Source organism: Oxyura jamaicensis, chromosome 4 (assembly GCF_011077185.1).
Source record: "Oxyura jamaicensis isolate SHBP4307 breed ruddy duck chromosome 4, BPBGC_Ojam_1.0, whole genome shotgun sequence".
NCBI classification, from domain to species: Eukaryota; Metazoa; Chordata; class Aves; order Anseriformes; family Anatidae; genus Oxyura; species Oxyura jamaicensis.
The window spans coordinates 89,181,553-89,203,006 of record NC_048896.1 but is presented as its reverse complement, the minus strand read 5'-3'; the positions used below and the strand labels follow the sequence as shown (position 1 = coordinate 89,203,006).

Sequence of the window (21,454 nt, the reverse complement as noted above, 5' to 3'; positions counted from 1 at the left end):
TTGCATACCATACTGCTAGGTTAGATCTAACCATTCCTTGGAAAAATGATCTGGGATTCCTAAACACCGTGTTCTTAAGTGTCTCTGACCTTCCTGAAATGTTCTTACTGATATTTGTCATGCTCACTGACCAGCTTGGTGCAGAAGTGAAGTTGTATTGTCATTTAGCACTGCATATTCTCCCGTATCTGAATAGGTGGTAAATAAGAGTACAAGTTCAGCATTACAGCTTTTGCAGGCAGCAAAGTCAGGCTGACATATGTGAACCTCTATGACAAATGACTGGCAATTAGTGCTTATTAAAATGAGGAATTCTGACACTGGTGCTGAATTTGGACAACGTTACTCTCAAAATCATATGCTTAAAACATTTAAAATGTGGTACCAATTTCATAAGTTTGCATAGGTCAATTTTTCCACTTGAAGATATCTGTCCTTTAGCCACTTTTTTTTACTACTTTTAGTTTTCATTCTTCTTGTTCTGATGTGCAAGACACAATACTAATGATGAAAGATGACTGCTTCCTTGAAATTACAGCCTAAATCACTTATGCTTATTCCCATGGTGGCAACTGCGATCAGACTCCACTCGCAGTGGGTGGTTGGATTCTGAAGCATTGAGAATCTGATAAAACCATAAAACAAGTTTGTGAAGAGAGAAATTCGCTTGTGCTATTGTCAAAAGAAAAAAAAAATCTTGATTTAGATAATTACACTGATGAAGTGTGGGATTCTTTGAAAGAATGATCTTTTTCAGATGTAAAATTGGGCTTGTGGCAACAGGGTTATTTTGTCATATTCAAGAATGCTTTTAAAATATCAGATGAAGAAATGTTACAATATCATCACCCCACTCTACTCTAAAATTGACAAATTCCATATTTTTATCTTTAATTTTATTCAGAATTTATTTCTGGCAGTAAGTACCACGGCTACCTTGTTGGCACTTTGCTCGGTTTCTAACTGATGATCTCTGTGTTTCTGTCCTGCATGGATTAGCTTCCTTGAAATTTTGTTACTGTGCTGCTGTGAAAACTTAAGTCTTTATACAGACCAGTTTTGTCTGCAGCAGCTAGTAGATACCAACCCCAGCCTGGCAGGACTTTTTCCATCAAGGTCTATTGTTTTGACAAACTGCCTCATCCTCCCTCCTTTTGTGTATACAGCTTTCAGCACACCGACTCTGCCCTTGTCTAGGCAAGAACTTCTACCTTAGACTGCACATTCTACTTGGGCTTGAAGTTTCAAAGTATGTATTTTTTCTTTTGAACAGAGTGGCGAGATCCAGAATTCATGAGAGAAGTTGAAGCAGCTACAGGAGTAGATCTCGGTTCCTCTAAAAATGAAGGGAAAGGAGGGAAAAAGAAAGGGAAGAGGAAGAAATACCCAAATCTGACAGACCTGAAGCAGCAGGCCAACACTTCTCGTTCACGGCTTGAGAAGAAAGTCTTCAATAAGTAAGATACTTGTGCTTTCAAAAGTCTGTTAAATTGTTTTTCTTTGTTTGATCAATGTTTTCCCTTTCCACATTAACATGCAGTTAGCAAACAGCTTCCTTTGCCAGTGGCAGAGCACAAATGCCTTTCATGTCTCTGGGGGGGAGAGACTAGCAGGTACTGATGACCAAGGTTATTTCTTAGAATTTGATTTGCAATTAATTCAGAAAAAAAAAACAAAACAAAACTTAAACCTGTAATTGCTGTAGTGGCTTCTTTGGCTGATCATTTGAAGCATTCAGAGTGCCACAACTTGTAGCACCAGACACACCCTGTAGTAGTGTAGATGAAATGAGAGTGAAGGTTGTTTTTCTTTTGAAAGCCCAAGATGGGCTGTCCTGAGCAGTACTTTAACAAAAGCATCTGTCAAAACCCCTCAGCATTTTGACATGTAACAGTGCCTTGGCAGTTGCCCTCAAGCCTCTGATGTATGACCAGAGACCTTCCCAAACTTTTTACTGCCACCTGGGTTTCTTTGGTCCTGTGTATTTTTTCCTCACTATTGTGTATGATAAATGCATAGCCAGGTGTGATACACTGCTTTCCTATATACACAGCAATTCCTTTGTATGTTTTACTCAGAGAGACTGCCATTGCATTTTCTCCTCCTTTACTGAGAATGCATCAAATCCATTTGAGAAAAACATTTGGATCCTTGCATTACACTTCTTGTTCACTTAACTATCATCCTTTGTTAATGTCAGGGAGTGGAACCTGCTGCAGGTCTCTTCTCTTTTTAGTGGAAGAGTTTGGAGATGAATATTCCCTGTACCAGAGACATGCAGACATGCTGTTGTTCTCAGGATGCCGCTGTTCCTGTATTTCTCCCTTTCCTCTTAGCACACGTGCAAAGAGTAGCTCCAGGCCTACATTTAACCAGAGAGCAAACTATTTGGGCTGCAAAGCAGCAACACTCAGAAGATTTAAGATCCTAAAATTATCATAACTTCCACATGCTGAAGTCTAAACACAAATGTACCCAAGATCATTTATGCACCCTTATCTTTACTTTTAAAAAATGTTACCAATAGCTACTTATTTGTAAGAAAGCTTGGCTTCTCTGAGGTAACAGGTTAATGAATTGATTATTCAGGTCACTGATTGAACATTCGCACAATTTCACCTCGATATTCACACAACTTTCTAGCTTGAGGTAAACAGTTCTGCAACTCCAGGTGGTTTGTTAGTTAACGTGGTTCTGATGAAGCAAGAATATTACAGACAAGTAAAGTATCACAGGGTTGCTGCTGCAAGCATGGCACCAAAGCAGTTTGCAGTATACCTGCCTCTCTCATAGTAGGCTTGTGAAGGTGGTGTTTAAGTTCCAGAAGTTTTAAAACTTTAAGTTTTAAAATTCCAGAAGTTGTCAGCCAGCTCTCTACCCTAAAATCTACAGTGGTATAAGATGTAAGCCTACATTGCTAAAATGCCTCATGCCACTGCTATTTGGGGACTATTCATTTATGCAGGTAGCTTGAGTAACTGCAGTAAATACAGGCATTGTAGAAACCTGTTCACTTATTTTTGACTCCACAAGTGAAATTACTTTTTCTTCTCCTTTCTGAAACAGAATTTACTTCTAGAAAACATTCTCATGCCATTCCCATGGACACTCACTGGCATTTCAACACTTCAGACAAAGGGAAGTCTGTAACTTATATAAACATATGAGAACTTTAAAGCAAAAAAGCTAGCTCAGATGCAAGTAGGATTTTACAACCCCTCCCTACGCAAAAATGGATTTTAGAACATATGTAGCAATATGTCTACTCTGTTTATGCCATTTCTTATATCTAGCCTTGGTTAGATGTGGCTGCAACATAAGTTTGTCCAAGCATGCTTGGTCTTTATCCAATGGGAAGCAGCTGCAACTATTTAAAGAGGTTCACATGTTAAAAAAAGTAATAGTCAAAGCAAAGTGAGCAGCGGCAAGTTATAAATATTTTTTGATTTGACAAAATCACTAGCAGTTACTCCCTAAATATACTGGATGAGTTGAACAACATCTAAGACAATATTTGTTTAAACTGTTTTCCCTTTTTGTGATGTAGTAGTTACAATAACAAAGCCAAATCCACATCGTCTTTTTTTAAAAAAAGATTTTCTGTGAAATTCTCAAGTTACTAGATATGAGCTAAAGTCAAAAAAAGCATACAATTAGAAGAAGAAATTCAAATCAGGTTTAACAAAATAAATTAAGAAAGTTGGTTTTGGTTTACTATACTCTGTGCTAATGATTTTGAGAGTATATTAGTGCCAGGCATAGGGAATCAAACCTGTCATGTTTTAATAGGTTTCATGCTTTGCAGCACTAAACAAGATGATAACCTCAGCTCCTTATAACAACCCCAAATTACTTGAAATGTATAGGTGATAAACCCAAGCTCTAGTCTGCCAATACGGTTAAGTGAAATTGCACAGAGATCAAAGTGGGATCTCATTTCATTTACAGTATCACACAATCCAGTGGTGCTAATGTAAAACCTACATGACATGAAAGTGTCAAGGCCACTCGGCACTGCTAAAGGCTCACTTTTCTCCTACCAATTAGGCAATATTTGAAGTGCAAAACCATGACCACATTTTCTTTACTCTGGTAACTTTATTGGCAGGATTTTCTTAAAAAAAGCCCACTTCCAAGGTGTTTTTTTTCCAGAACGCTGTCTTTGATTACAGTTGCTGCTGAGAAAGTCTTTAATCCCACCATTTAGAAACATTATTGAGAAGTATCCTCTGTCTTCAGATGTTTCAAAATTGCTTTTAAAGTGAAGCCATTAAAAGGAGCAGTTAGCTATAACAGAAATCAGCTTGCCTTTCAGAGGTAACCATAGAAGCAGAGCTGGAATAGTGTCAGGCCTGATCCTGAAAAAGGCTAGTGCACAATACCTGGTAGATGCCTTTTTCTCATTTTACCAGACACCCTGCAGCATCCCCAGAAGTGGCAGAGAAAGGTAGACAGCGACAATGCAGAGCCTAACAGCACTAGACTTCAAGCCATCCACTTGGTGCAAGAAGACTTGCAGACTGCATTTCTGGTATAGAAATGAATAGAGGCACATCCACGAGTGCCATGTTCTTAAATTGGACACAGTCCCTCAGATCAAGCCCTTAGCTGCTATACTTCCCAGACTGGCAGAATATCCAGGCCTTTACAAAGAAGCATTAGGAAATAACTTCTTCAAAACCAGCAGCAGGGTAATATTTTAAAATACCTGCAACAATCAGCCTCAGATGTTTGAGCTTTCCTGCTAGAAGCTTCAAAAGTAACTGAAAAAAATAGAAGTCTGGAGTCCAGTGAAGAAGATACCTTAGGCATCCTGCACTCATCGCTTTCCATAAACTTTTGTAGGGACAGATACATACAACAGAGCCTTCTCTTGATTGCTGCTGCTGCCTTTCTTCTGCTTTCCTGTACTTTCAAAACTGTGAACTCATTTTTCTGCCTCTCTAACTGAAGGACACCCTTTAGCTATTCTGCAACACTAATTTACTTCTGCATATAGATGTATGCCAGTCTCTGCTGTCTTCCTAAGCTAGCATTGTGATCTTGGATTAAAGAGTTGCTGCTCAGCAATGAGGTATATATGCTGGTGGTATAAGTGAAAGAGATCCTTACTCTGAATATGGCTGATGAAACTGTTCTTTAGGAACCTCTGGAAGGGAAGTTGCTAGATGAGTTATGCTTTAACATCAACCCTTTCTCATATAAAAACATTCTAAATTTTGCAGGTGGTATTTGGTAAGGGTTTCTGAGTGTTAGCTAGGCCCTTTAAAATCCTGTTAGGTGCTTTTAGTCGCTTTGTTCATCACAGAGTGGTTACTTGCTTTTGAAAAAATTAAACTTGTTATGTGTGACTGTTGAATAGCGCTAGGAGGGCGGAATGCACAGCTATTAAACTGGAAGACTTTAATTTGTTTACTCCTGTTAATAAAATCATTGCTGAATTAAACTATTTGTATTGCTGCAGCTAATTTGATTAACGACAAATTTGTTCAGCCTCATCAGTACAGTGTTCAGAAGCCTGATAGCAATTAATCATAGCTCATTTTTCCCCCAACATTCATAAACAGTCTGAGATTGCCTAGAATCAACAGAACTGTTTTTCTTTTTTAATACTTTTTGTTTCTCTTTCAGAGGTGCTGTGAAACGGGTGGTGAAAGCAATGAATCAGATGGACCAAAGGAAGCATGAGAAGTTTGCCAACCAGTTTAACTATGCACTGAATTAAATTGTAATAAAACAAAGGGCAAGAAGATTAACAAGACTGCAACTGCACAAAACCTTTAGCGCAGGCCTTCATCTTTAAACTAATATGGTGCTGTATGTATTTTTACCGGGGTTACTTTAAGTTATTTTCAACTTCAAATATATTTTATAATGAACTTGAATTTTGGCAAAGATATGGTGATATTATCAGTGAATACATTTAACAAGCTGATAATTATTTGAAATGTACACGAAACAGAACTTATTTCATGATTTGTACATACTCTGAATAAAATGATCAGGGTTTTTTTTTGCCTTCTTAAGGGACTCATGTAATTTATACCTTGTTTGTCAGCACATGTTGTAATTTGTCTTGACTTCCATACCTTCAGAAAGATACCTTAGAAACAATATCAACTAGATTTTTTTAAAATCAGAGTTGATAATACATGAAGTACTTGCTCAGCCTACTGTCCTAGAAGGAGCACCACATCAAGCCGATCGCTAGCCCCTGCAGTACCTTTGAAGCCTTCTTGCATACATACAAAAAAAATGGCATTCAGTTGATGTCTTCTGATAAGAAATGGAATCAAGGTTGATTCCTGCAGGTCCAGGAGCTAATTCAAATTCATTAGGTATGGCACCAGCGTAGAAGCTGAAGTTAGTCTTGGTCTGCCTCTTGTCTTCCCAAGATGTTCTCCCTGTATCTTTCAGAACTGAATCTTGAAAGCACATTATGAAAAGTTGTGGAGATATGGGGAATATGCTGGGACTTAAGTGATACCAAAAATAACAAAGCTGCAGTACAAAGTGAAAATAGAAAGTTTTAAAAAAATATTTGAGTGGCTTACTGCACAAGTGATCTGCTTGCATATTATCAGCACTCAATCCCAACAATATGTCTAAGGACACAAAACAACCATCTAGACTCAGCTGACTCCAGAGGTTTAACACACACATTGAAATCAAGCAGCTGCATCCAATGTGGCTTGTTACTGGCTGAGATCTCTCACACCTGCTTTACTGGCTCTAGTCATGTCTAGAGTGAAACAAACACTGACCAGTTGTACTCTTGGTGGGTTTCATACAGCTTTATGGGTGAAGGAAATCAAGAATATCAAGGAGGGTAGTGTGTGTGAGAAATTCAATTTTAAAGTTAACTTTCAGTAAAACACAAAATACAAGTTAGAATGGATTCTCTACAGCATCGGATTAGTCATTCACCTATTTGAGGTATTTCCTCCTGCGTCAAGAGTCTGTAAGAATTAAAATGCTCTGTGTAGCTTCTGACCACCTCAGACAAAACATAATTTACAGCTCTGCCAAATACCTCTTGATGTGAGCAAGTACTGCTGCAAAAACAATGAACATTTACTCTTGATAATTTATCTTGCAGATCTTCAGTTTGGAAGATATTTTCCTCTCCAATACATATTTAGAAATACTTCTAAGCTACAACAAATAATAAATAGCAGCTGTTTAAGCAGGAATTTCAAAGTTATTTACTGCACTGGAAATCAGAGCCACATCTGCTAGCTGTCTAGCTAACTGGGCAATGAAGGCTGCAGGTGAGAGCATAAACAACAAACCATGTTCATCACCAGGTCAGTTGAATCAACTGCTAAATTGATTTTATTTGTTAGCAAAGATCAACAAACAAGAAAGCAACAACACCAAAAAGAGGCAAACCTGACACACTTGAGTGCAATATAGACCATTGGATGCTGATATTCAGAACAGTCCAAATGAAACTGGAAATTAATATTCATGAGAGCCACAACAATGATTATCCACTGTTCTAGATATTTTTGAGCCTGCACAGACTGAAGGCATTAATTTGTAAGATATGTTTTAGCTCTTCCCTGTAAAGAGGAATTTTTACAGTGCAGTGACACTTATGCTTGCTGTGGGCATGAGGTGTCAGCACTATAAAACTTTAAGCATACAGGTGTACTTCACTGCACCTCAGATTTTCCCATTTGGGGTTTTTAGTTTAAAAAATAACACAAGATTGGAAAAGGAAATCTGTAGAAATCTGAGAGAAAATAGTATGCTTAAGTAAGTACAATGCTACTCAGAGTCACATCAGTTCTAGAATTATCAGCTGAAGCTTCTTATCTGGACCCAAGTGTCAAAGGCAGCAGTTAAACCTGATCCTTTAGGGTCAGCTGCATGTTTCCTCACCTCCCACCTTCCTTAATTAAGGAACACACATACATTTTTTTAGATTGCCTCTCATGCAAACAGGAATTTGCAGAATTAAGGTTTCCCAGCAGCAAACTTGAACTAGATAACTAGCTCTGCTGGAGAAAAGTTCTTAGAATTTTTAGCATCTATCACCAATTGTCCACTACACCTTCATTAAGCAGAAATCCTTTCAACTTTAAAAGGAACAAATCCTCCTTTTAGAGGTATCAGACCTCTTTGCACATCACAGCAACTTAGAAATTTCAGGTTTCATGCTTCTGAGCTCAACACCTTTTCAAACATCTTAGTTAACTGCCTGTAACTGGAAACCTCCCTATTCCTGTCTTATAAGCAGCAGGGAGAAAAAAAAAAAAAAAAGCAGTGTCATTCACATAATCTCTGGTGTTTATTTCTGTTGTCATAACTCAAAGACCTTTGCAACATATCATAACACACTCCTACTTACTGGGGATACTTCATATGATTTTCAGATACCTGAACACCTTGGTTGATTTGACCCTCAGTTTGTGTTATCTGGGTGTTATTAAGCTGTAGTACAGCTTGAATTCTCTATATTTCTAAAAGGACACAGTAGCTCTGAGCTAGAGTGAGCTATGCTGATATATCCAAGGCATCCTTTTATAAGAGTGGTGTTCCAGTGGTAAAAGCAAGATTAGAAAGCAAAGGCTTCCCCATACTTTTTCTTACTACAGCATGATTGCATCTGGGAAGTAAGAACTTGGGGGGAAGAAACTGTAGCATGTATGAATTGAGCTCTGTTTAAGGTTGGAATGAAGCGTTTCTAATACAAAGCACATAGTGACACGTATAAACCTGGTATGAGGTCTGTGAGCAGAGCAAGTGCTCACACGGAGCTTCTGAGTTAGAGGGCACGTGCTAAAAGATTGCTCTTAAGGTACTGATAGAAAATAATTGTTCCATGTTCATCTCTTATGTGATTCCTTGCAATTTTATTATCTCTAGACATACTTCAGGCAGGGCTTTAGCAATCCAGGCCTGGCTGAAAACTTCTATTAGGAAATTACAAGCCTTAAAAGCTCTTAGAAGTGTTCTTTAAAAGACTTATTTATGAAAGGAAGACTTTCCCACTTAAGTCTAATAAGACTCAGGAGAGAAGGGAAAAAACTATGAGCACTTCAGGAGGTTTGATCTGACTTGTATTTTTACAGCACAACTAACACTAACCAAATGCGTGGCCTTTGTTTAAAGATCCCTGTTTTTAAAGAGGCAGTGGAAATCATAGTCCCCTTAATGGCCACAGTGCTGGAGCACACAAACAAGGAAGGTGAATTTCCAGGTCCCTTCTCAGCCCAGAAGGTGTAACAGTCACATATCCTATCACAGGAGACAACCCAAGCCACAGGCAACTAAGTGTAAAGGAACTAGAAGGAAACAAGTCTCATCACTTGTTTTTCTGGGTGGAGGCTGAAGCTCAACCATGGTGGACCTAAAAATATTTTGTGGAGGAGACTAGACAAGGCAAAAAGAGCCTTCTAGATTACAGTCCCCAGGCTAGGGCAAGGGATGGCTAGAGCCTCATTCTCATTCCCTGAGCATCTACCATGAAAAACCTTGCTGAGTTCCACAGATTGAGGCAAGAGGTTGGAGTTTGTTCATAACAATTGTTGTTACCAGCTAGAAGATCAGCCCTGAGAACCTGCTGGACACCAGCCCTTGAGGGAAGGGCATTACTCTGGCAACTACTGGAAAATAATTTCTCTGTCTTAGCATACACTGGGATGGCTATGTTTAAATAAGACAAAACAATATCCTGCTCCTGGGAGAAAGTAACATTTGAACGTGTGTCTGAAAACATTAAGGAGAGTTCTGCATCAAGTGCCAGCCAGGAAAAACTCTACAGCACAAAGAGCACACAATGACATCCAGTCCATAGCACACTGAGGAAGAAAAGACAGAACAGAAGCTCTGGGCATCAGGGAGAGGTGAGCCAGGAGCAGAAGGTGACAACAAAGCAGGAAGGGGCAGCGGCCATCCTGACAAAAGGCACAATCCTACAGCACCCAGACAAGACACACAAATTTGGTGATAGCAACCAGAGACAGCCAACAGCTAGCACTTACCTGAACGTCCACATCCACCGAGATAAAAGGCAGGTCTGAAGTCAAGTCAGCAAGCACAGGCAAGGTACGAAACTAAGCACACCTCCACCAGAGCTCCAGCAAGGGACTTCACCTAAACACAGCTCCCCCACAAACAACTGAAGGATGAAGACTTCAATCTAGGGCTCTCCCAGTTAAGTAGGTTTCATGGCGATCTGAGCCCAGGTCATGCAGCTGTGCCGTATCAGTGCTGACCTCAAACACCTGGCAGGGGCTGTGATGAGGATAACAAGGAGGATTACAGAGAAAGGTGGCAAAAGAGAGAAATTGGAGCCTGTTGGTACATTCAGAGCCCTGAGAGCACCTCTCAAAAAGGTGCCAGTCCTTTCTGTTACAAAATCCTCTGCAGATGCTCAAGAACTTAAGAAAAAGGGTGGGAAGCACCCTAAGCTAAGAGCTCCAAGACTTCAGATCAAGACCAGCGTGGACCTTCCCTATCCAGCAGCACTGGTGACCCCTTCAGCTGGCACTTAGGCTAGAGACCCCAAAACTTAGCACATCCCCTAGAAAATGCACACAGGTGAGAGCTAGGTCTGCCTAACAAATGGACAAATTGTGCCCTGTGGGACAATGTTATCAGGCAATTATTGCCCTTCAAGCTGCCAGAGACAGATGCTGCTTCTAAAGAAAAAGAAGGAGAGAAAGCTAATAATTGCTCAGGTTTTTGGTTGATGCTTTCCCTCCTCTTCCTCTCCTTCAAAACTGATCAAGCAGAGAGAGAAATGAAATCATGCCCTTGTTGAGCTTTTCCTAGCAGCTCAGCGGTTGCTGATCATAGTACTTCAATGCCTGGCCCTACGCAAGCTGGTGCTGCACACAGCTGCTGCAGCGTGGATTCCTCCCCAGGCTGGTGGACCTAAAACGCCAGAACTGATAGGCAAAAGCCACTTTTTGTATCTCATCCTTGCAGCTTTCCAAGAGCAGTGTCTGAAATGCAGGAGGTTTTGAATCCATTGCCTTTAGTACTTGCTAGTACAGGGCCTAAATGTAGAACCAGTTCAGGAGAGGTTGCTGGGGCAGGTCTCTGGTGTGCTGGACGAAGACCTAGGGATAGGTTCCACCAGAGCCTTGGCAGACTGAGCTAGACTTTACTCCGGTGCAATCTGCCTCTCCATCCATACATGTCTGTAATATAAATATTGTCATCTGGCTTTCCCTTGCTTTTCTGCCTGTCAGTGCTCCGAGCAAAACCCCAGCCCTCCTGCGTGGAGTGCTTATATGTTTCTGCGTTAGCTTCAGGAGTTGTCTCTGTCAAGGGGTTAAGGAAAAAGCTTTTTAAAATTGTTTAAATGTGGTGCTAATTAGTTTAGCTGCAATGGACAGCACTAGGGGTCTGGTTACTTTGCAAGAGATTGTTGGATAGCCATTTTCTGCCAGCAGCCCAATTTGCATAACGACGAGGTGTTGGCATTGCATCCACCATTAATTTGCTATATTTATAATGTCATTATGGGACCACTCCTGTCCTCCAGTCTGTAGAAGGTATATGAAAGGAAGAAGAAATGTAATATATGATTCTGCTTGTTTGGAAGTAGCTTTTGGATATCTTTGATTATTTGCAATCGAATTTTTATTTAAGTCCCAAGGACTTTTCTTAATTGCAAATCTCAAAATGTTTAGCAGTTCATAAAGCAGCTTGCTACTACCGTCTGTCAACACAACCAGCTGAAATACCCCTACGAGCAGCCCGCCAAAATGCTCTGTTCCTGTGCTTCTCTTCCCCTCGTGCAGTCTCTGGGGTCCAAAGCAGAAGAAATAAAGCTACGGTATGGGTGGAAGGATGGGAAAGTGTCCCTTTATGCTCAGCTGTGTAGGACAGGTTCTTCCAGAGTGTGTGGTTGTAAAACAAAACAAACAAAAAAGCAAAGACAACCAACCAACCACCAACAACAACAAAACGAGAACTAAAAGCAAGCAAGCAAACAAACAAAAAGACCAGAAAATGGGCAATAGTTGAAACACATGTACTACGATTAGAAGATTTATATTTTCTATGAAAAAGCAGCAGTTTACAAAAAGGAGTGAATCTTTAGTGTGTCAATAATCTCACAAATATTCCTGTGACTTGCAGTTCTTTGCCGTAGATTGCCCTTCTTGTCTGTGACTTTAATGTTACTGGTATGTGACAGAGCAGAGACAAAAATGTAAACTTTATTTAAAATATATATTTAAATATATAGCACTTTGGCTGGAGTGATGGTTTTAACTAGCTAAGGACCTGTCCTATGCTGAGATTGAATTGATAAATCATCTATTGGACTTGGCAGTTATTTGTTGCGTTGCCTCAGCCCGCACGCACAGACTTTTGTGTCCTGGTCATGAGCGGACCTCTGTGTCCCTGGTGTTTCTCTGTTGGAACAGGGCACATCCATAGGATTTCCAGCACCTGTAGGTTTTCTCCTGAATGGGCACTGCAGACTTAGCAGCTCTAGATTTCTGATGCTCTGATATCCTGTTGCATTGCTCTGAAGCTTATTCTGTATGATGAATCCACATCTCTGCCAGACGGTGTTGGACAAGGAGAAAGAGCTCTTCCCCTCAGGGTTTATTTGCACTGTGACAGCTGTCATTCTGTCCCCCTGAGATGTCTATGTAGTGTGGCCATGTGATGCAGAACAGGAGGGTCAGAAACAAACAAACAAACAAACAAACAACTTACAGAAGTGCACCAGATAGAGAAGAATGGAGTTTGTGTAGACCCACTTTGTGAAACAAACTGATTACGATCCCATTTGTTTACTTACCTGTCCCCTTCATCTTCAGTGTCCGCTCTGATCTGTGCCTTGGTTTAAATCCCAAAGTGTGTCACATTTTTTTTTTTTTTTTATCACAATATGATAAAAATCTTCTTTTACTTGTTCTTATGTGAGTCTCTATGACAGCCACACTTTCTTGCTTACTCTTTGAAGCAGAACCTCAAGACGAGAACTGTCCAGACATGGCAAAATGACATTCCTATGAGTATTTAAATTAAACATCTGTTTGAGCAGAATTATTTTATACCTGTAACACGTGTTAATAGGTAAGTATATTTGCCAACAGGGCAGACACTGTGTGTTATAGGGAAATGATTTAGGTTCTTAAAGACAAAACTTTATTTTTAGCATTTTGCTTAGGTAGTATAAGAATAGAAATGTGAAGTATGACTGTGAATTCAGCCCAAAACAGAAAGCCTACAATATGTGTGAAAACAAAAACAAATAAACAAAAAACACACCAAGAATTCACCTAAAACCATAACTACAACCACCTGAAGGTCCTGCCCAACCTACAATAACACCAAGAATTTTTTGGGGGGATGGAATTACAGAGAACTGGTTTCTAATGATGTTGTATAATTTTATTGATTGTGCTGTGTAAGCAATGAGACAAAATGTTTCAAATTATTTTCTAATATCTCCCAAACATTTGGAACATATCTGCCTGCATTTATGTGATTTTTCTGTTCCTTTATTGGTAAGAAGTTTTACTCCATTTATTCAGTAAGCATAAACTACTGAAATTTGTTGTTCAGTGTAAGTTAAAATATTCAGAACAAAGTAAAATGGACACATTTTCCTTCTTTTTCTATCCAATTCTATCATAAACACAGTGAACAATGGTAAGATTCAATTAGTGTCAGAATCATTTCTCACTATACGGTCTTGAACCCTTGGATTTAACATTGACTTTGTGGGAATTAGTTCAAAAACGTACTGATGATCCCAAATCTTCTTTGGCAGATGCCAAAGACTTCAGTTGGAAATACTGAATCAGACTCTGAATGTGTTACCTGGCATATCTGAGGAGAGAGTTTGTCCTCTGGCAAATGCTTTGTCAAATGCCCTGTGAATCCTCTAAGTTCTATGAATGAATAATAAAGTCATTAAAAAGAATAACTCACAGAACAAACCAGAGCAACCACCTCCTGCTTGTGCCATGGAGAAATAATCATCTTGCTTTCAGTCAGCAGATTGTACTCATGCTGTACCAGGGTCTCTATTGCTCACTGAAACCAAGCTGAGTCTCTGTAAAAACTTCTGCGCAGGGTAAGGCACAAACCATGGCATGCCGAGCAAAAGGTGCCTCACTGTATAGGAATCTGCTTTTGAGCTTTGCTAGGGGTTAGCGTGTTTTGGGGCCTTTTATGAATACTTAGTAGGATCCCTGTGGTGTGATAACCTCGTATTGCTGCATCAAGCCCACAGCTTGTTCCATTTTCTTAGAGAGCCAGAGGCAGGGACATAGGGTGGTGGAGTTAGGACATTCAGACAGGTGGGAGCATCTAGCTTTATTGCACCGGTTGCTACACATTCAGAGCAGGGATGTTTCTGAACAACAGCCCAGTGCTGATACCATCAGGCATCTCACTGACAAACATACAGCCTGGTTAGAGGGCAGTGGTCCAGGGAGCACTGTCTGAGAGCTCGCTCTTTGGTGCTGCTCATACTCACACTAAATGCCCTCTGCATGCGGACAACATCCTGTGACTTGAGACCAAGCCCACGATGTGTTCGGCGCTGCTGCACAGTCTGAGTGGTGGGGAAGGCGTGCTGCAGCCGAGGCTCTGCAGTTCTCCTGTTGACTTCTGCAAGCAGAGGATCAGCTGGATGAGACATTCAAGCAAGAGTTATCAATAACTTCCTAAACCACGCTGAGAAAGATATTTGTGAGTTTGTTTTCAGCACTGCTGTAAAATATGAGAAGCCTTGTTAAATCGAGTTTAATGACTGAGAATCTCAGGCTGCCTTCTTCATCCAACAGCTGTGAGCTGTAACGCTCACACGAACAGGTTTCACTGGCAGGACACTAAATGACTTGAGCAGGAAAATCATCTGCTGAAATCTCTGAGCATCTCCCTGTTGGAGCTGGAATGTTTTCTGCTGGGAGTTTGCTGTGTGTAGACAGGCTTTGATACGAAGCTGGGTCATGCCCCGTGTGAACTAAGAGCAGAAATGCTCATAGTCTTTGCTCAAACCTGGGCAGCAACAGGGTAGTTTTACAGCACAGAAGAGCCTCCTAAGCATCCGTTTCCTTGTTCATCTGGTTTTCCCTACAGGTAAAAGCCACGGAGAGCTGTGCTCCAAGCAGCACTCGTAGCGTTCCACCTAAAAATTCACTTCAGATCTGTTAAAGCAAAGGCAAACGAGTCTGCTGGGGGCCATCTGGCATTTGCACGGCCCTAAAGGAGGGGAGGTGGAAGGGAGCGGGATGCCCACAGCCTGCCGGGGCCTCCGGGCAGGGAGGCGTTCAGCTGCTCCGTCCCTGTGCCTGCTAAAAAGACGCGAGAAAACGCTAGTTTCGTAAAATCACCCCGGCAAAGCGGCCGTCACGTTTCTGGGCTGAAAAACAAAAGAAACGGGCAAGCAACAAAGCAGAGATGGAAACAAGGAGCTTCTCCTCGGCGGGAGCTGGGGGGTCAACCGGGCTGGGGGCTGCTGGTGGGCAAAGCGGTAAGCCTTTTGTTTGCCTTGCAATTAAGAACAAAATAAAATAAGGATTGTGGAAGACTTTGAAAGCAGTTTCCAAATAATCGGCGGAAGTGCTGTGGAAAGATTGCTTTATTTTTAAAGCGCTGGGAACTGCAGGGAAGAACCGGTTTGTTAAACGTGCATAAATCCAAAATATCAGACGCGCCGTCTGCGGAAACAAAGGAGTTTATCTACAAGGAAAAAAAAATGGAAAAAAAAATCTTAATATTGCGTTAAGATCGGCAAAAGCAGTTGAGAAAATGCAGTCACGGGAACTAAGCAGGGACATGCCCTCTCCCGCAGAAGAATAAAGTTTGTGTGTCAGAAACACCCGGCGTGTTTCCAGAGTAAACGAAACGAAAAACAACCCCCTTACGCCATACCTCCCTACAGATGCCCCCGTGCCAGGCGTTTTCCAGAGGGAACTTTTCCTACAAATTCCCGAAAATCAGCGAGACAGCACCACGGAGAGTCGCGGTTTCCTTAAAGTTTATTGATTGCGTTAAAGTGGTTTTCTTTTTAGCAAACAAAGTGCTTTCTGTATCATCTTTCGACCGTTACTCCCGTACCTTATACATTAATTATAAAGTTAAAACTTTTGTAACAACCAGAAATTTACAGAAATGCGGGAAAAAAAAAAAAAAAAAAAAAAAAAAGCCCACCCCGAGGGGGCCGAGGGGGCCGGCGGCCGCCCCCTCTCCCCCTCCCTGGGGGCGGCTGCGCTTGAGGGCAAAAAAAAATTAATATTTTTTTTAAAAAAATCGTGAAATCAGGCAAGGAAACGGCGCATTGTTGTCTCAACAATGTCGAGGGACAAGACTATAGTTCTCTGTTTTACCCTGAGAGTCAAATGGGTACGTAAGCTTTTTAAAGTATTTTTTTTTAAGAGCGGCCAGACCGGGGGAAAATAAAAATAATTAAAAAAAAATAAAAGACAAAAACACACAGCAACGGTGGACATCGTGGGTGGGGGAAATATATATATATATACAGGTAACGATGATTTACATCTACCGCTATGTACAGGGGGGAGGGAGGCTTTCTCCCTCCCCTCAGAAGCCCAGAATACACGTCGCGTATAAAAACGGGTCGTAGAAACGTTTGTGGGCAACGAAGCCGCCGGGAGGGGCCGGGGGCTCGTTGTTTGGTGGCCGTTGGCGACCGTTGTTGACCGTTGGTGGCCGCTGGCGATCGTTGACCGTTGGTCGTCCCCTCACGGTCGCTCCGTCCCCTCACGGCGGCCCCGTCACCTCATGGCGGCCCCGTTCCCTCACAGCCGGTCCCCTCACGGCGGCTCCGTCCCTTCTCCCCTTCTGTCCCATCCTCGGAGCTTCCCCCTCACACCCACACAACCCCCCCCGGACCCACCCGGCCGCCTGAGCGGGGTGTCTGGGGGGACGGCGGCGGGCTTATAGATGCGGGGTGTAGAAAGCCGGGGCGCCGTAAGTCTGCGAGCCCAGCACGAAGGGCGAGAGGACGGCGGGGCTGGGCAGGAAGGGCAGCTGGGCGGCGCACACCAGCCCCCCGGCGGGGTGCCCCGCGTAGCTGCCGGGCCCGTGCATGGAGAGCGGGTTGCCCATGGGCGGCGAGTGGCTGAGGGGGCTGAGGCCGCCCCCCAGCCCGCCGCCCCCCGCCCCGCCGCCCGCCCCGCCGCCGCCGGTGGGCGCGCTGGTGTCGGCGCCGGGGTTCTGCTTCTTCCACTTGGTGCGGCGGTTCTGGAACCAGATCTTCACCTGCGTCTCGGTGAGGCTGAGGGACAGCGCCAGGTTGAGGCGCTCGCACACCGACAGGTACCGCGTGGACTTGAACTTGTTCTCCAGCGCCACCAGCTGCTCGTAGGTGAAAGCTGTCCGAGCCCGCCGGGGCTTCCCCGACTTGGAGTCCGAGCCCGTGCGCTTCCTCTTGGGCTTGGCCTGCTGGCTCTGCTGCCCCCCGCCGGGCGCTGCCGGGGGGGGCTGCTGGGGCTGAGGAGGGGGCTGCGGGGTGGGCTCGGCGTGGTGGTGGTGGTGGTGGTGGTGGCCCGGGTCGGGCTCGCCGGGAGCCGCCGAGCCGCTGCCGCCTGTGGTGGTGGTGGTGGTGCTGCTGGTGGTGGTGGTGCTGCTCTCCTCGCCGCACAGCTCCTCGTCGTCCTGCAGCTCACTGTCGGGGCTGCGGCTCGGCCGGCTGCTGCTGCTGCAGTCCAGGTCGCACTCCTCGGCCTTGTAGAGCTCGCCGTCCTCCTCTGCAAACAAGGGACGAGGCAGTTAGGTCTCGGCAGCCCCCAGCCCAGCCCTACACCCTGTTTTTTAGGGCAAGGGGTGAGTCGGGAAATGCCCGGCTCCCCCTGGGCACCTCACCCTACATCGAGGTAAAGGGACAAGGCTCGGAGCTCCGTCAGCTCTAGAGCTGGCCCCAAAAGGTGGCCTCACAAAGCACACGCACCCCATCCGACCTCCCCCTGCAGAAAGAACCCGGGGGAGACAACACACGACCTGCCCGGAGCTCCCCGGTCCCGGCCGGTTTGGCAGCGGGCCCCGGAGGTGGCACGTCGCTTTTTTAACGCTTTTAGTAACAAAAATATCCGCCTCGACGGTTCGCTGCTGGGTTTTTGGCTCTGGCGCTTTTAACCCTTTCTCCTCCTGGCTTGACCTCTCCCGACTTCGCGAGGTGGAAGTGTGAAAGTGGAGTAAATGCTCGTATTGATTAGCGGAGCAGATGCAAACTTAATTAAACTCATTTCGCGCGATGTAGAAACTAGTTAACGGGCATTTAATTTATTTGGGTTTATAGGACGCTCCAATTAACGGGTCTCCATCGGAGAACAACGTAAATTATCCGATATTTAAGCCTGTTGGACTTTCTCCTGACGGTTCTGTCGTGTTGAAGCCGCCAAGAACCCAGCGTCGGCGCGAAAAGCGGCTCCCCTGGACCTCGGACCTCAGGGGGGAGCCGGCAGGCAAATAAATGCTCTCCTCATCCTGCCCCCGAAGTGCCGGCCGGGGTCCAAGGCACCTCGGGCAGAGGACCATAACCTCGGCCCTTTTGGTCCGGCTGGCTCAGGCACTCGCCAACTTCCCTCCGCTCGCACCCGCAGCTCTGGGAGCTCCCTAAGCTCCTTTTGGTTACCGAGGTAGGCGCAGAGCAAGCGACCCGCTCGTCTCTCGCCCTCACCCCGTGTGCGCTTCTGTTAGTTTTAATTCCCCCAAAACTCCCCAAACCACTGCAGCACAAACTTGGTCCGCATCTTAACGCCGGGCACCCTATAGCTAAGATTAGGGGTGTTTTAAAAGAGTATGTTTTCTTGAAGGAGCTGGTTTTGCCTAACAGCAGATACGGCTCGCTCACTAGGAAGAAAAAGGGGCAGAGAAGTTGATTATAATCCCCTTCACCCCAAAATATCCCTTAATGACGCCGGTTTATCCAATCCTTTCCAGCTTGCTGTTCAAACCGGCAAACAAAACCTGCACATCCACCGCCGCACGGAGCCGGGAATGGGATCGGGTTTTCCCCAGTCCGACACACCGCGTTAAGACGAGTATCCCCCAACCTGTAGCACTTGGTATAAATCGTCGTGCACAATTTTTTTGCAGCAACAATACATAAAAAGTGCATGTAGACGACTCTGCGGGACCCGGGATGAGCGCAGCGCCAGCGCCGTAGCGAACAGGGAATGTGCGGGTGATGTTAAAACAGTTTAATTTTTGGATTTCATTTTTTTTCCAATAAACTGTAGGAAATCCCAGCAGTGGCTTAATTTAAGAGCTTACTAAAATTTTATTGAAACAGAAAAATGCAGCGCAAATTTGCTGATGGCGATTGACGCTGAAGGTGCGATTTTGTACACGGAAGATGTTAAATGCTAATTAAATACGGAGTTTTAACTTATTGTTATCACTTAGTTTTACGAGCGACCTGTGACAATCTCTGATTTCGCTCTCCTTTTGCCTGAAAGCCTTCCCATTTCGGGGTGTTGGCACTTTGCCGGCCGGAGCTGAGTGTTTTCGGAACACTTCTAAATTAAAGCACCGATTGAACTAGCGTTAATTACGATGGGGGCATTAAGTTTCGTGATTTTCGGGCAGTCCCAGATCTCTGCCGCTTTACATGAAATTAAATGTCAGGACTGACGGGCCGAAGCGTGCGAAGCGCCTGGGAAAGTTGTCAGTGCGCGGAGCGCTGCTTGCTGATGACTCCAAATATATTTGGGTGTAGAGAAGCGATAGAGTTGCATTTCTCTCCTTGTCTGGAGATAAAAGTGCAAGATTAGCGATAGGCTGACCTCGTCAGTCTTTCTGATCGCACAGATCTATTTAGTATGACAGAAGCCGGATGGGTTTAGACGAATAATTACCCCAGGTAGAGACCACTTTTAAAAATCTCTCTTGAATTCTATTAACGCTCCGCTCCCGCTTTTGCTTTAGAAATTAAAGCTTCTAAATTTCACGAGGCTCGGGCTGGAGGAGATTTCAGCCCTTTTTTCCCTGCTTAATTTTAATTGAAAGAGTCACACTGTGGCGGGATCGGAGAGCGCGGAGTCCTCCCTCTCCCGCCCCAGAGGCAGAGAAATTATTTTCCCTCTTTCGAGAAGTTTATCCTCTGCCTCTCGACGGCCCCTTCTCCTTCCGAGGGCACGGAGCAGCCCCAGATATTTCTCTGAGGGCTGGCTTTTCCCGGGAGGGCTCCGCTGTCCCCAGAGTCGCGATGTTTAGAGGTGAGAAAGTTGGGATATTTTGGACCCAAGAAAGAAAAAAGCAATCTCGAGCTTGGGTCGAATGCAATTCCCGATCAATAGCGAGCCCTAATAAGTGTAATAGGTTTTAATCGAGTAATTATCCGAATTTTGACCCTATAATTTAGATGTTAGGGAAGAGTTTGCAAGGTGCTTGAAAGAGATATGCACAATTCGATAATAGGATATCGATCCAGGCAGTCCTACATGCCACTCTGGGGCGATTTCCCCCATTATCCAGCCTCTTTACGCTGCTAAGCACATTTTACCTTAAATGTAATCGAAGGAATTTAATTGTTTTTCCAGAGATAACCAGCATTTTGTCACAATTAGTCTGATTTGTCCTAAAAAAGCCAAGGGGAGAGAGAAAATTGAATCTGTCGCCCAGAGCAACGCGCGGAGGGGGGGGTGGGAGGGAAGGAGGAAGGGGAGAGCGGCTTTGAAGGCTGTGAAGAACATATAGAAAAGTCATAAATGTCTCGGGAGGGGTTCAGGGGGCCTCTGGGAGCAGGGTGCAGGAGAGTTTGGGACCACAAGAGTGGGATGCGGTCCCTTGTCCCATCCCCGGGCCCTGGCCCGGTTCCCCCGGGGCCGGTCCGGCTGCTCCCACGGCCCCACTGTCTCCCCCCGCGAGCTCCCCAGGGGCTGCTACGGGGGAAAAGGGGTCCCTAAAAGCATGCCAGCCCCTTCCCCAGGCTGTCCCCATCCCGAAGGGCTCGGGGTCCCCCCCAGCTACTTACTGATGAGCTCCGCAGACTTCTTGCACACGTCGAAATCTTCGGCGAGAGCTTTTTGCTCGGCCAGCTCCGTCCCTGAGTCCTCGAGCTTATCCTCCGCCCCCAGCGGGAACTGGGCTCCCCCTGATTTGTACAAGCCCCCGCACTGCCTCCTCTTGCTGTTGAATTTGTTAGGGTCCAGGATGTCGAGCACGGAGAAAGAGGTGGTTCTGTGCACGGCGGGCAGGGCGCCCGCTGCCCCCTCTTGTCCGGGGGTGTTGCTCTGCCCGTCCCCTTGCCTGTCCCTATTTCCAGGGCAGGAGTAGAGGGGCAGCTCGCCGCCGGCCGAGAGCCGCTGCTCCCCGTGGCTCTCCATGCCTTCCCCGGGCAAGCCGCAGGGCTCCCCGCCGATGCCAAGCGAGCCTGCGGGGGCTGTCACCGCCGCAGCTGCCGCTGCCGGGATGGAGATGTCACCCACCTTGTCTCTGCTCACATTCATTACTCTTTGCAGAGCCCCTCTCGGTTGCAACTTCTCTCCCCCCCCCCCCC

At 44.7% G+C, this 21,454-nt stretch overlaps 2 protein-coding genes across 2 annotated transcripts in view; one reads left to right on the top strand and one right to left on the bottom strand.

Moving 5' to 3' along the window:
* UVSSA (UV stimulated scaffold protein A) overlaps positions 1 to 6,043 on the top strand; it is a 51,578-nt gene extending 45,535 nt beyond the window's left edge. The window contains exons 12-13 of the mRNA XM_035325648.1: positions 1,274 to 1,457; positions 5,632 to 6,043. Of these exons, the coding sequence (XP_035181539.1) occupies positions 1,274 to 1,457; positions 5,632 to 5,725 (278 nt within the window). The 3' untranslated portion in view covers positions 5,726 to 6,043. The remainder of the gene's footprint in view (positions 1 to 1,273; positions 1,458 to 5,631) is intronic.
* A 10,847-nt stretch (positions 6,044 to 16,890) lies between these two features.
* On the bottom strand, positions 16,891 to 21,404 carry NKX1-1 (NK1 homeobox 1). Its single transcript, XM_035324483.1, has 2 exons — positions 20,930 to 21,404; positions 16,891 to 17,702 (listed from the first exon to the last, which is right to left on the bottom strand). The coding sequence occupies exons 1-2, from the start codon at positions 21,402 to 21,404 to the stop codon at positions 16,891 to 16,893; spliced, it is 1,287 nt and encodes a 428-aa protein (XP_035180374.1).
* Between the last annotated feature and the right edge of the window lie 50 nt (positions 21,405 to 21,454).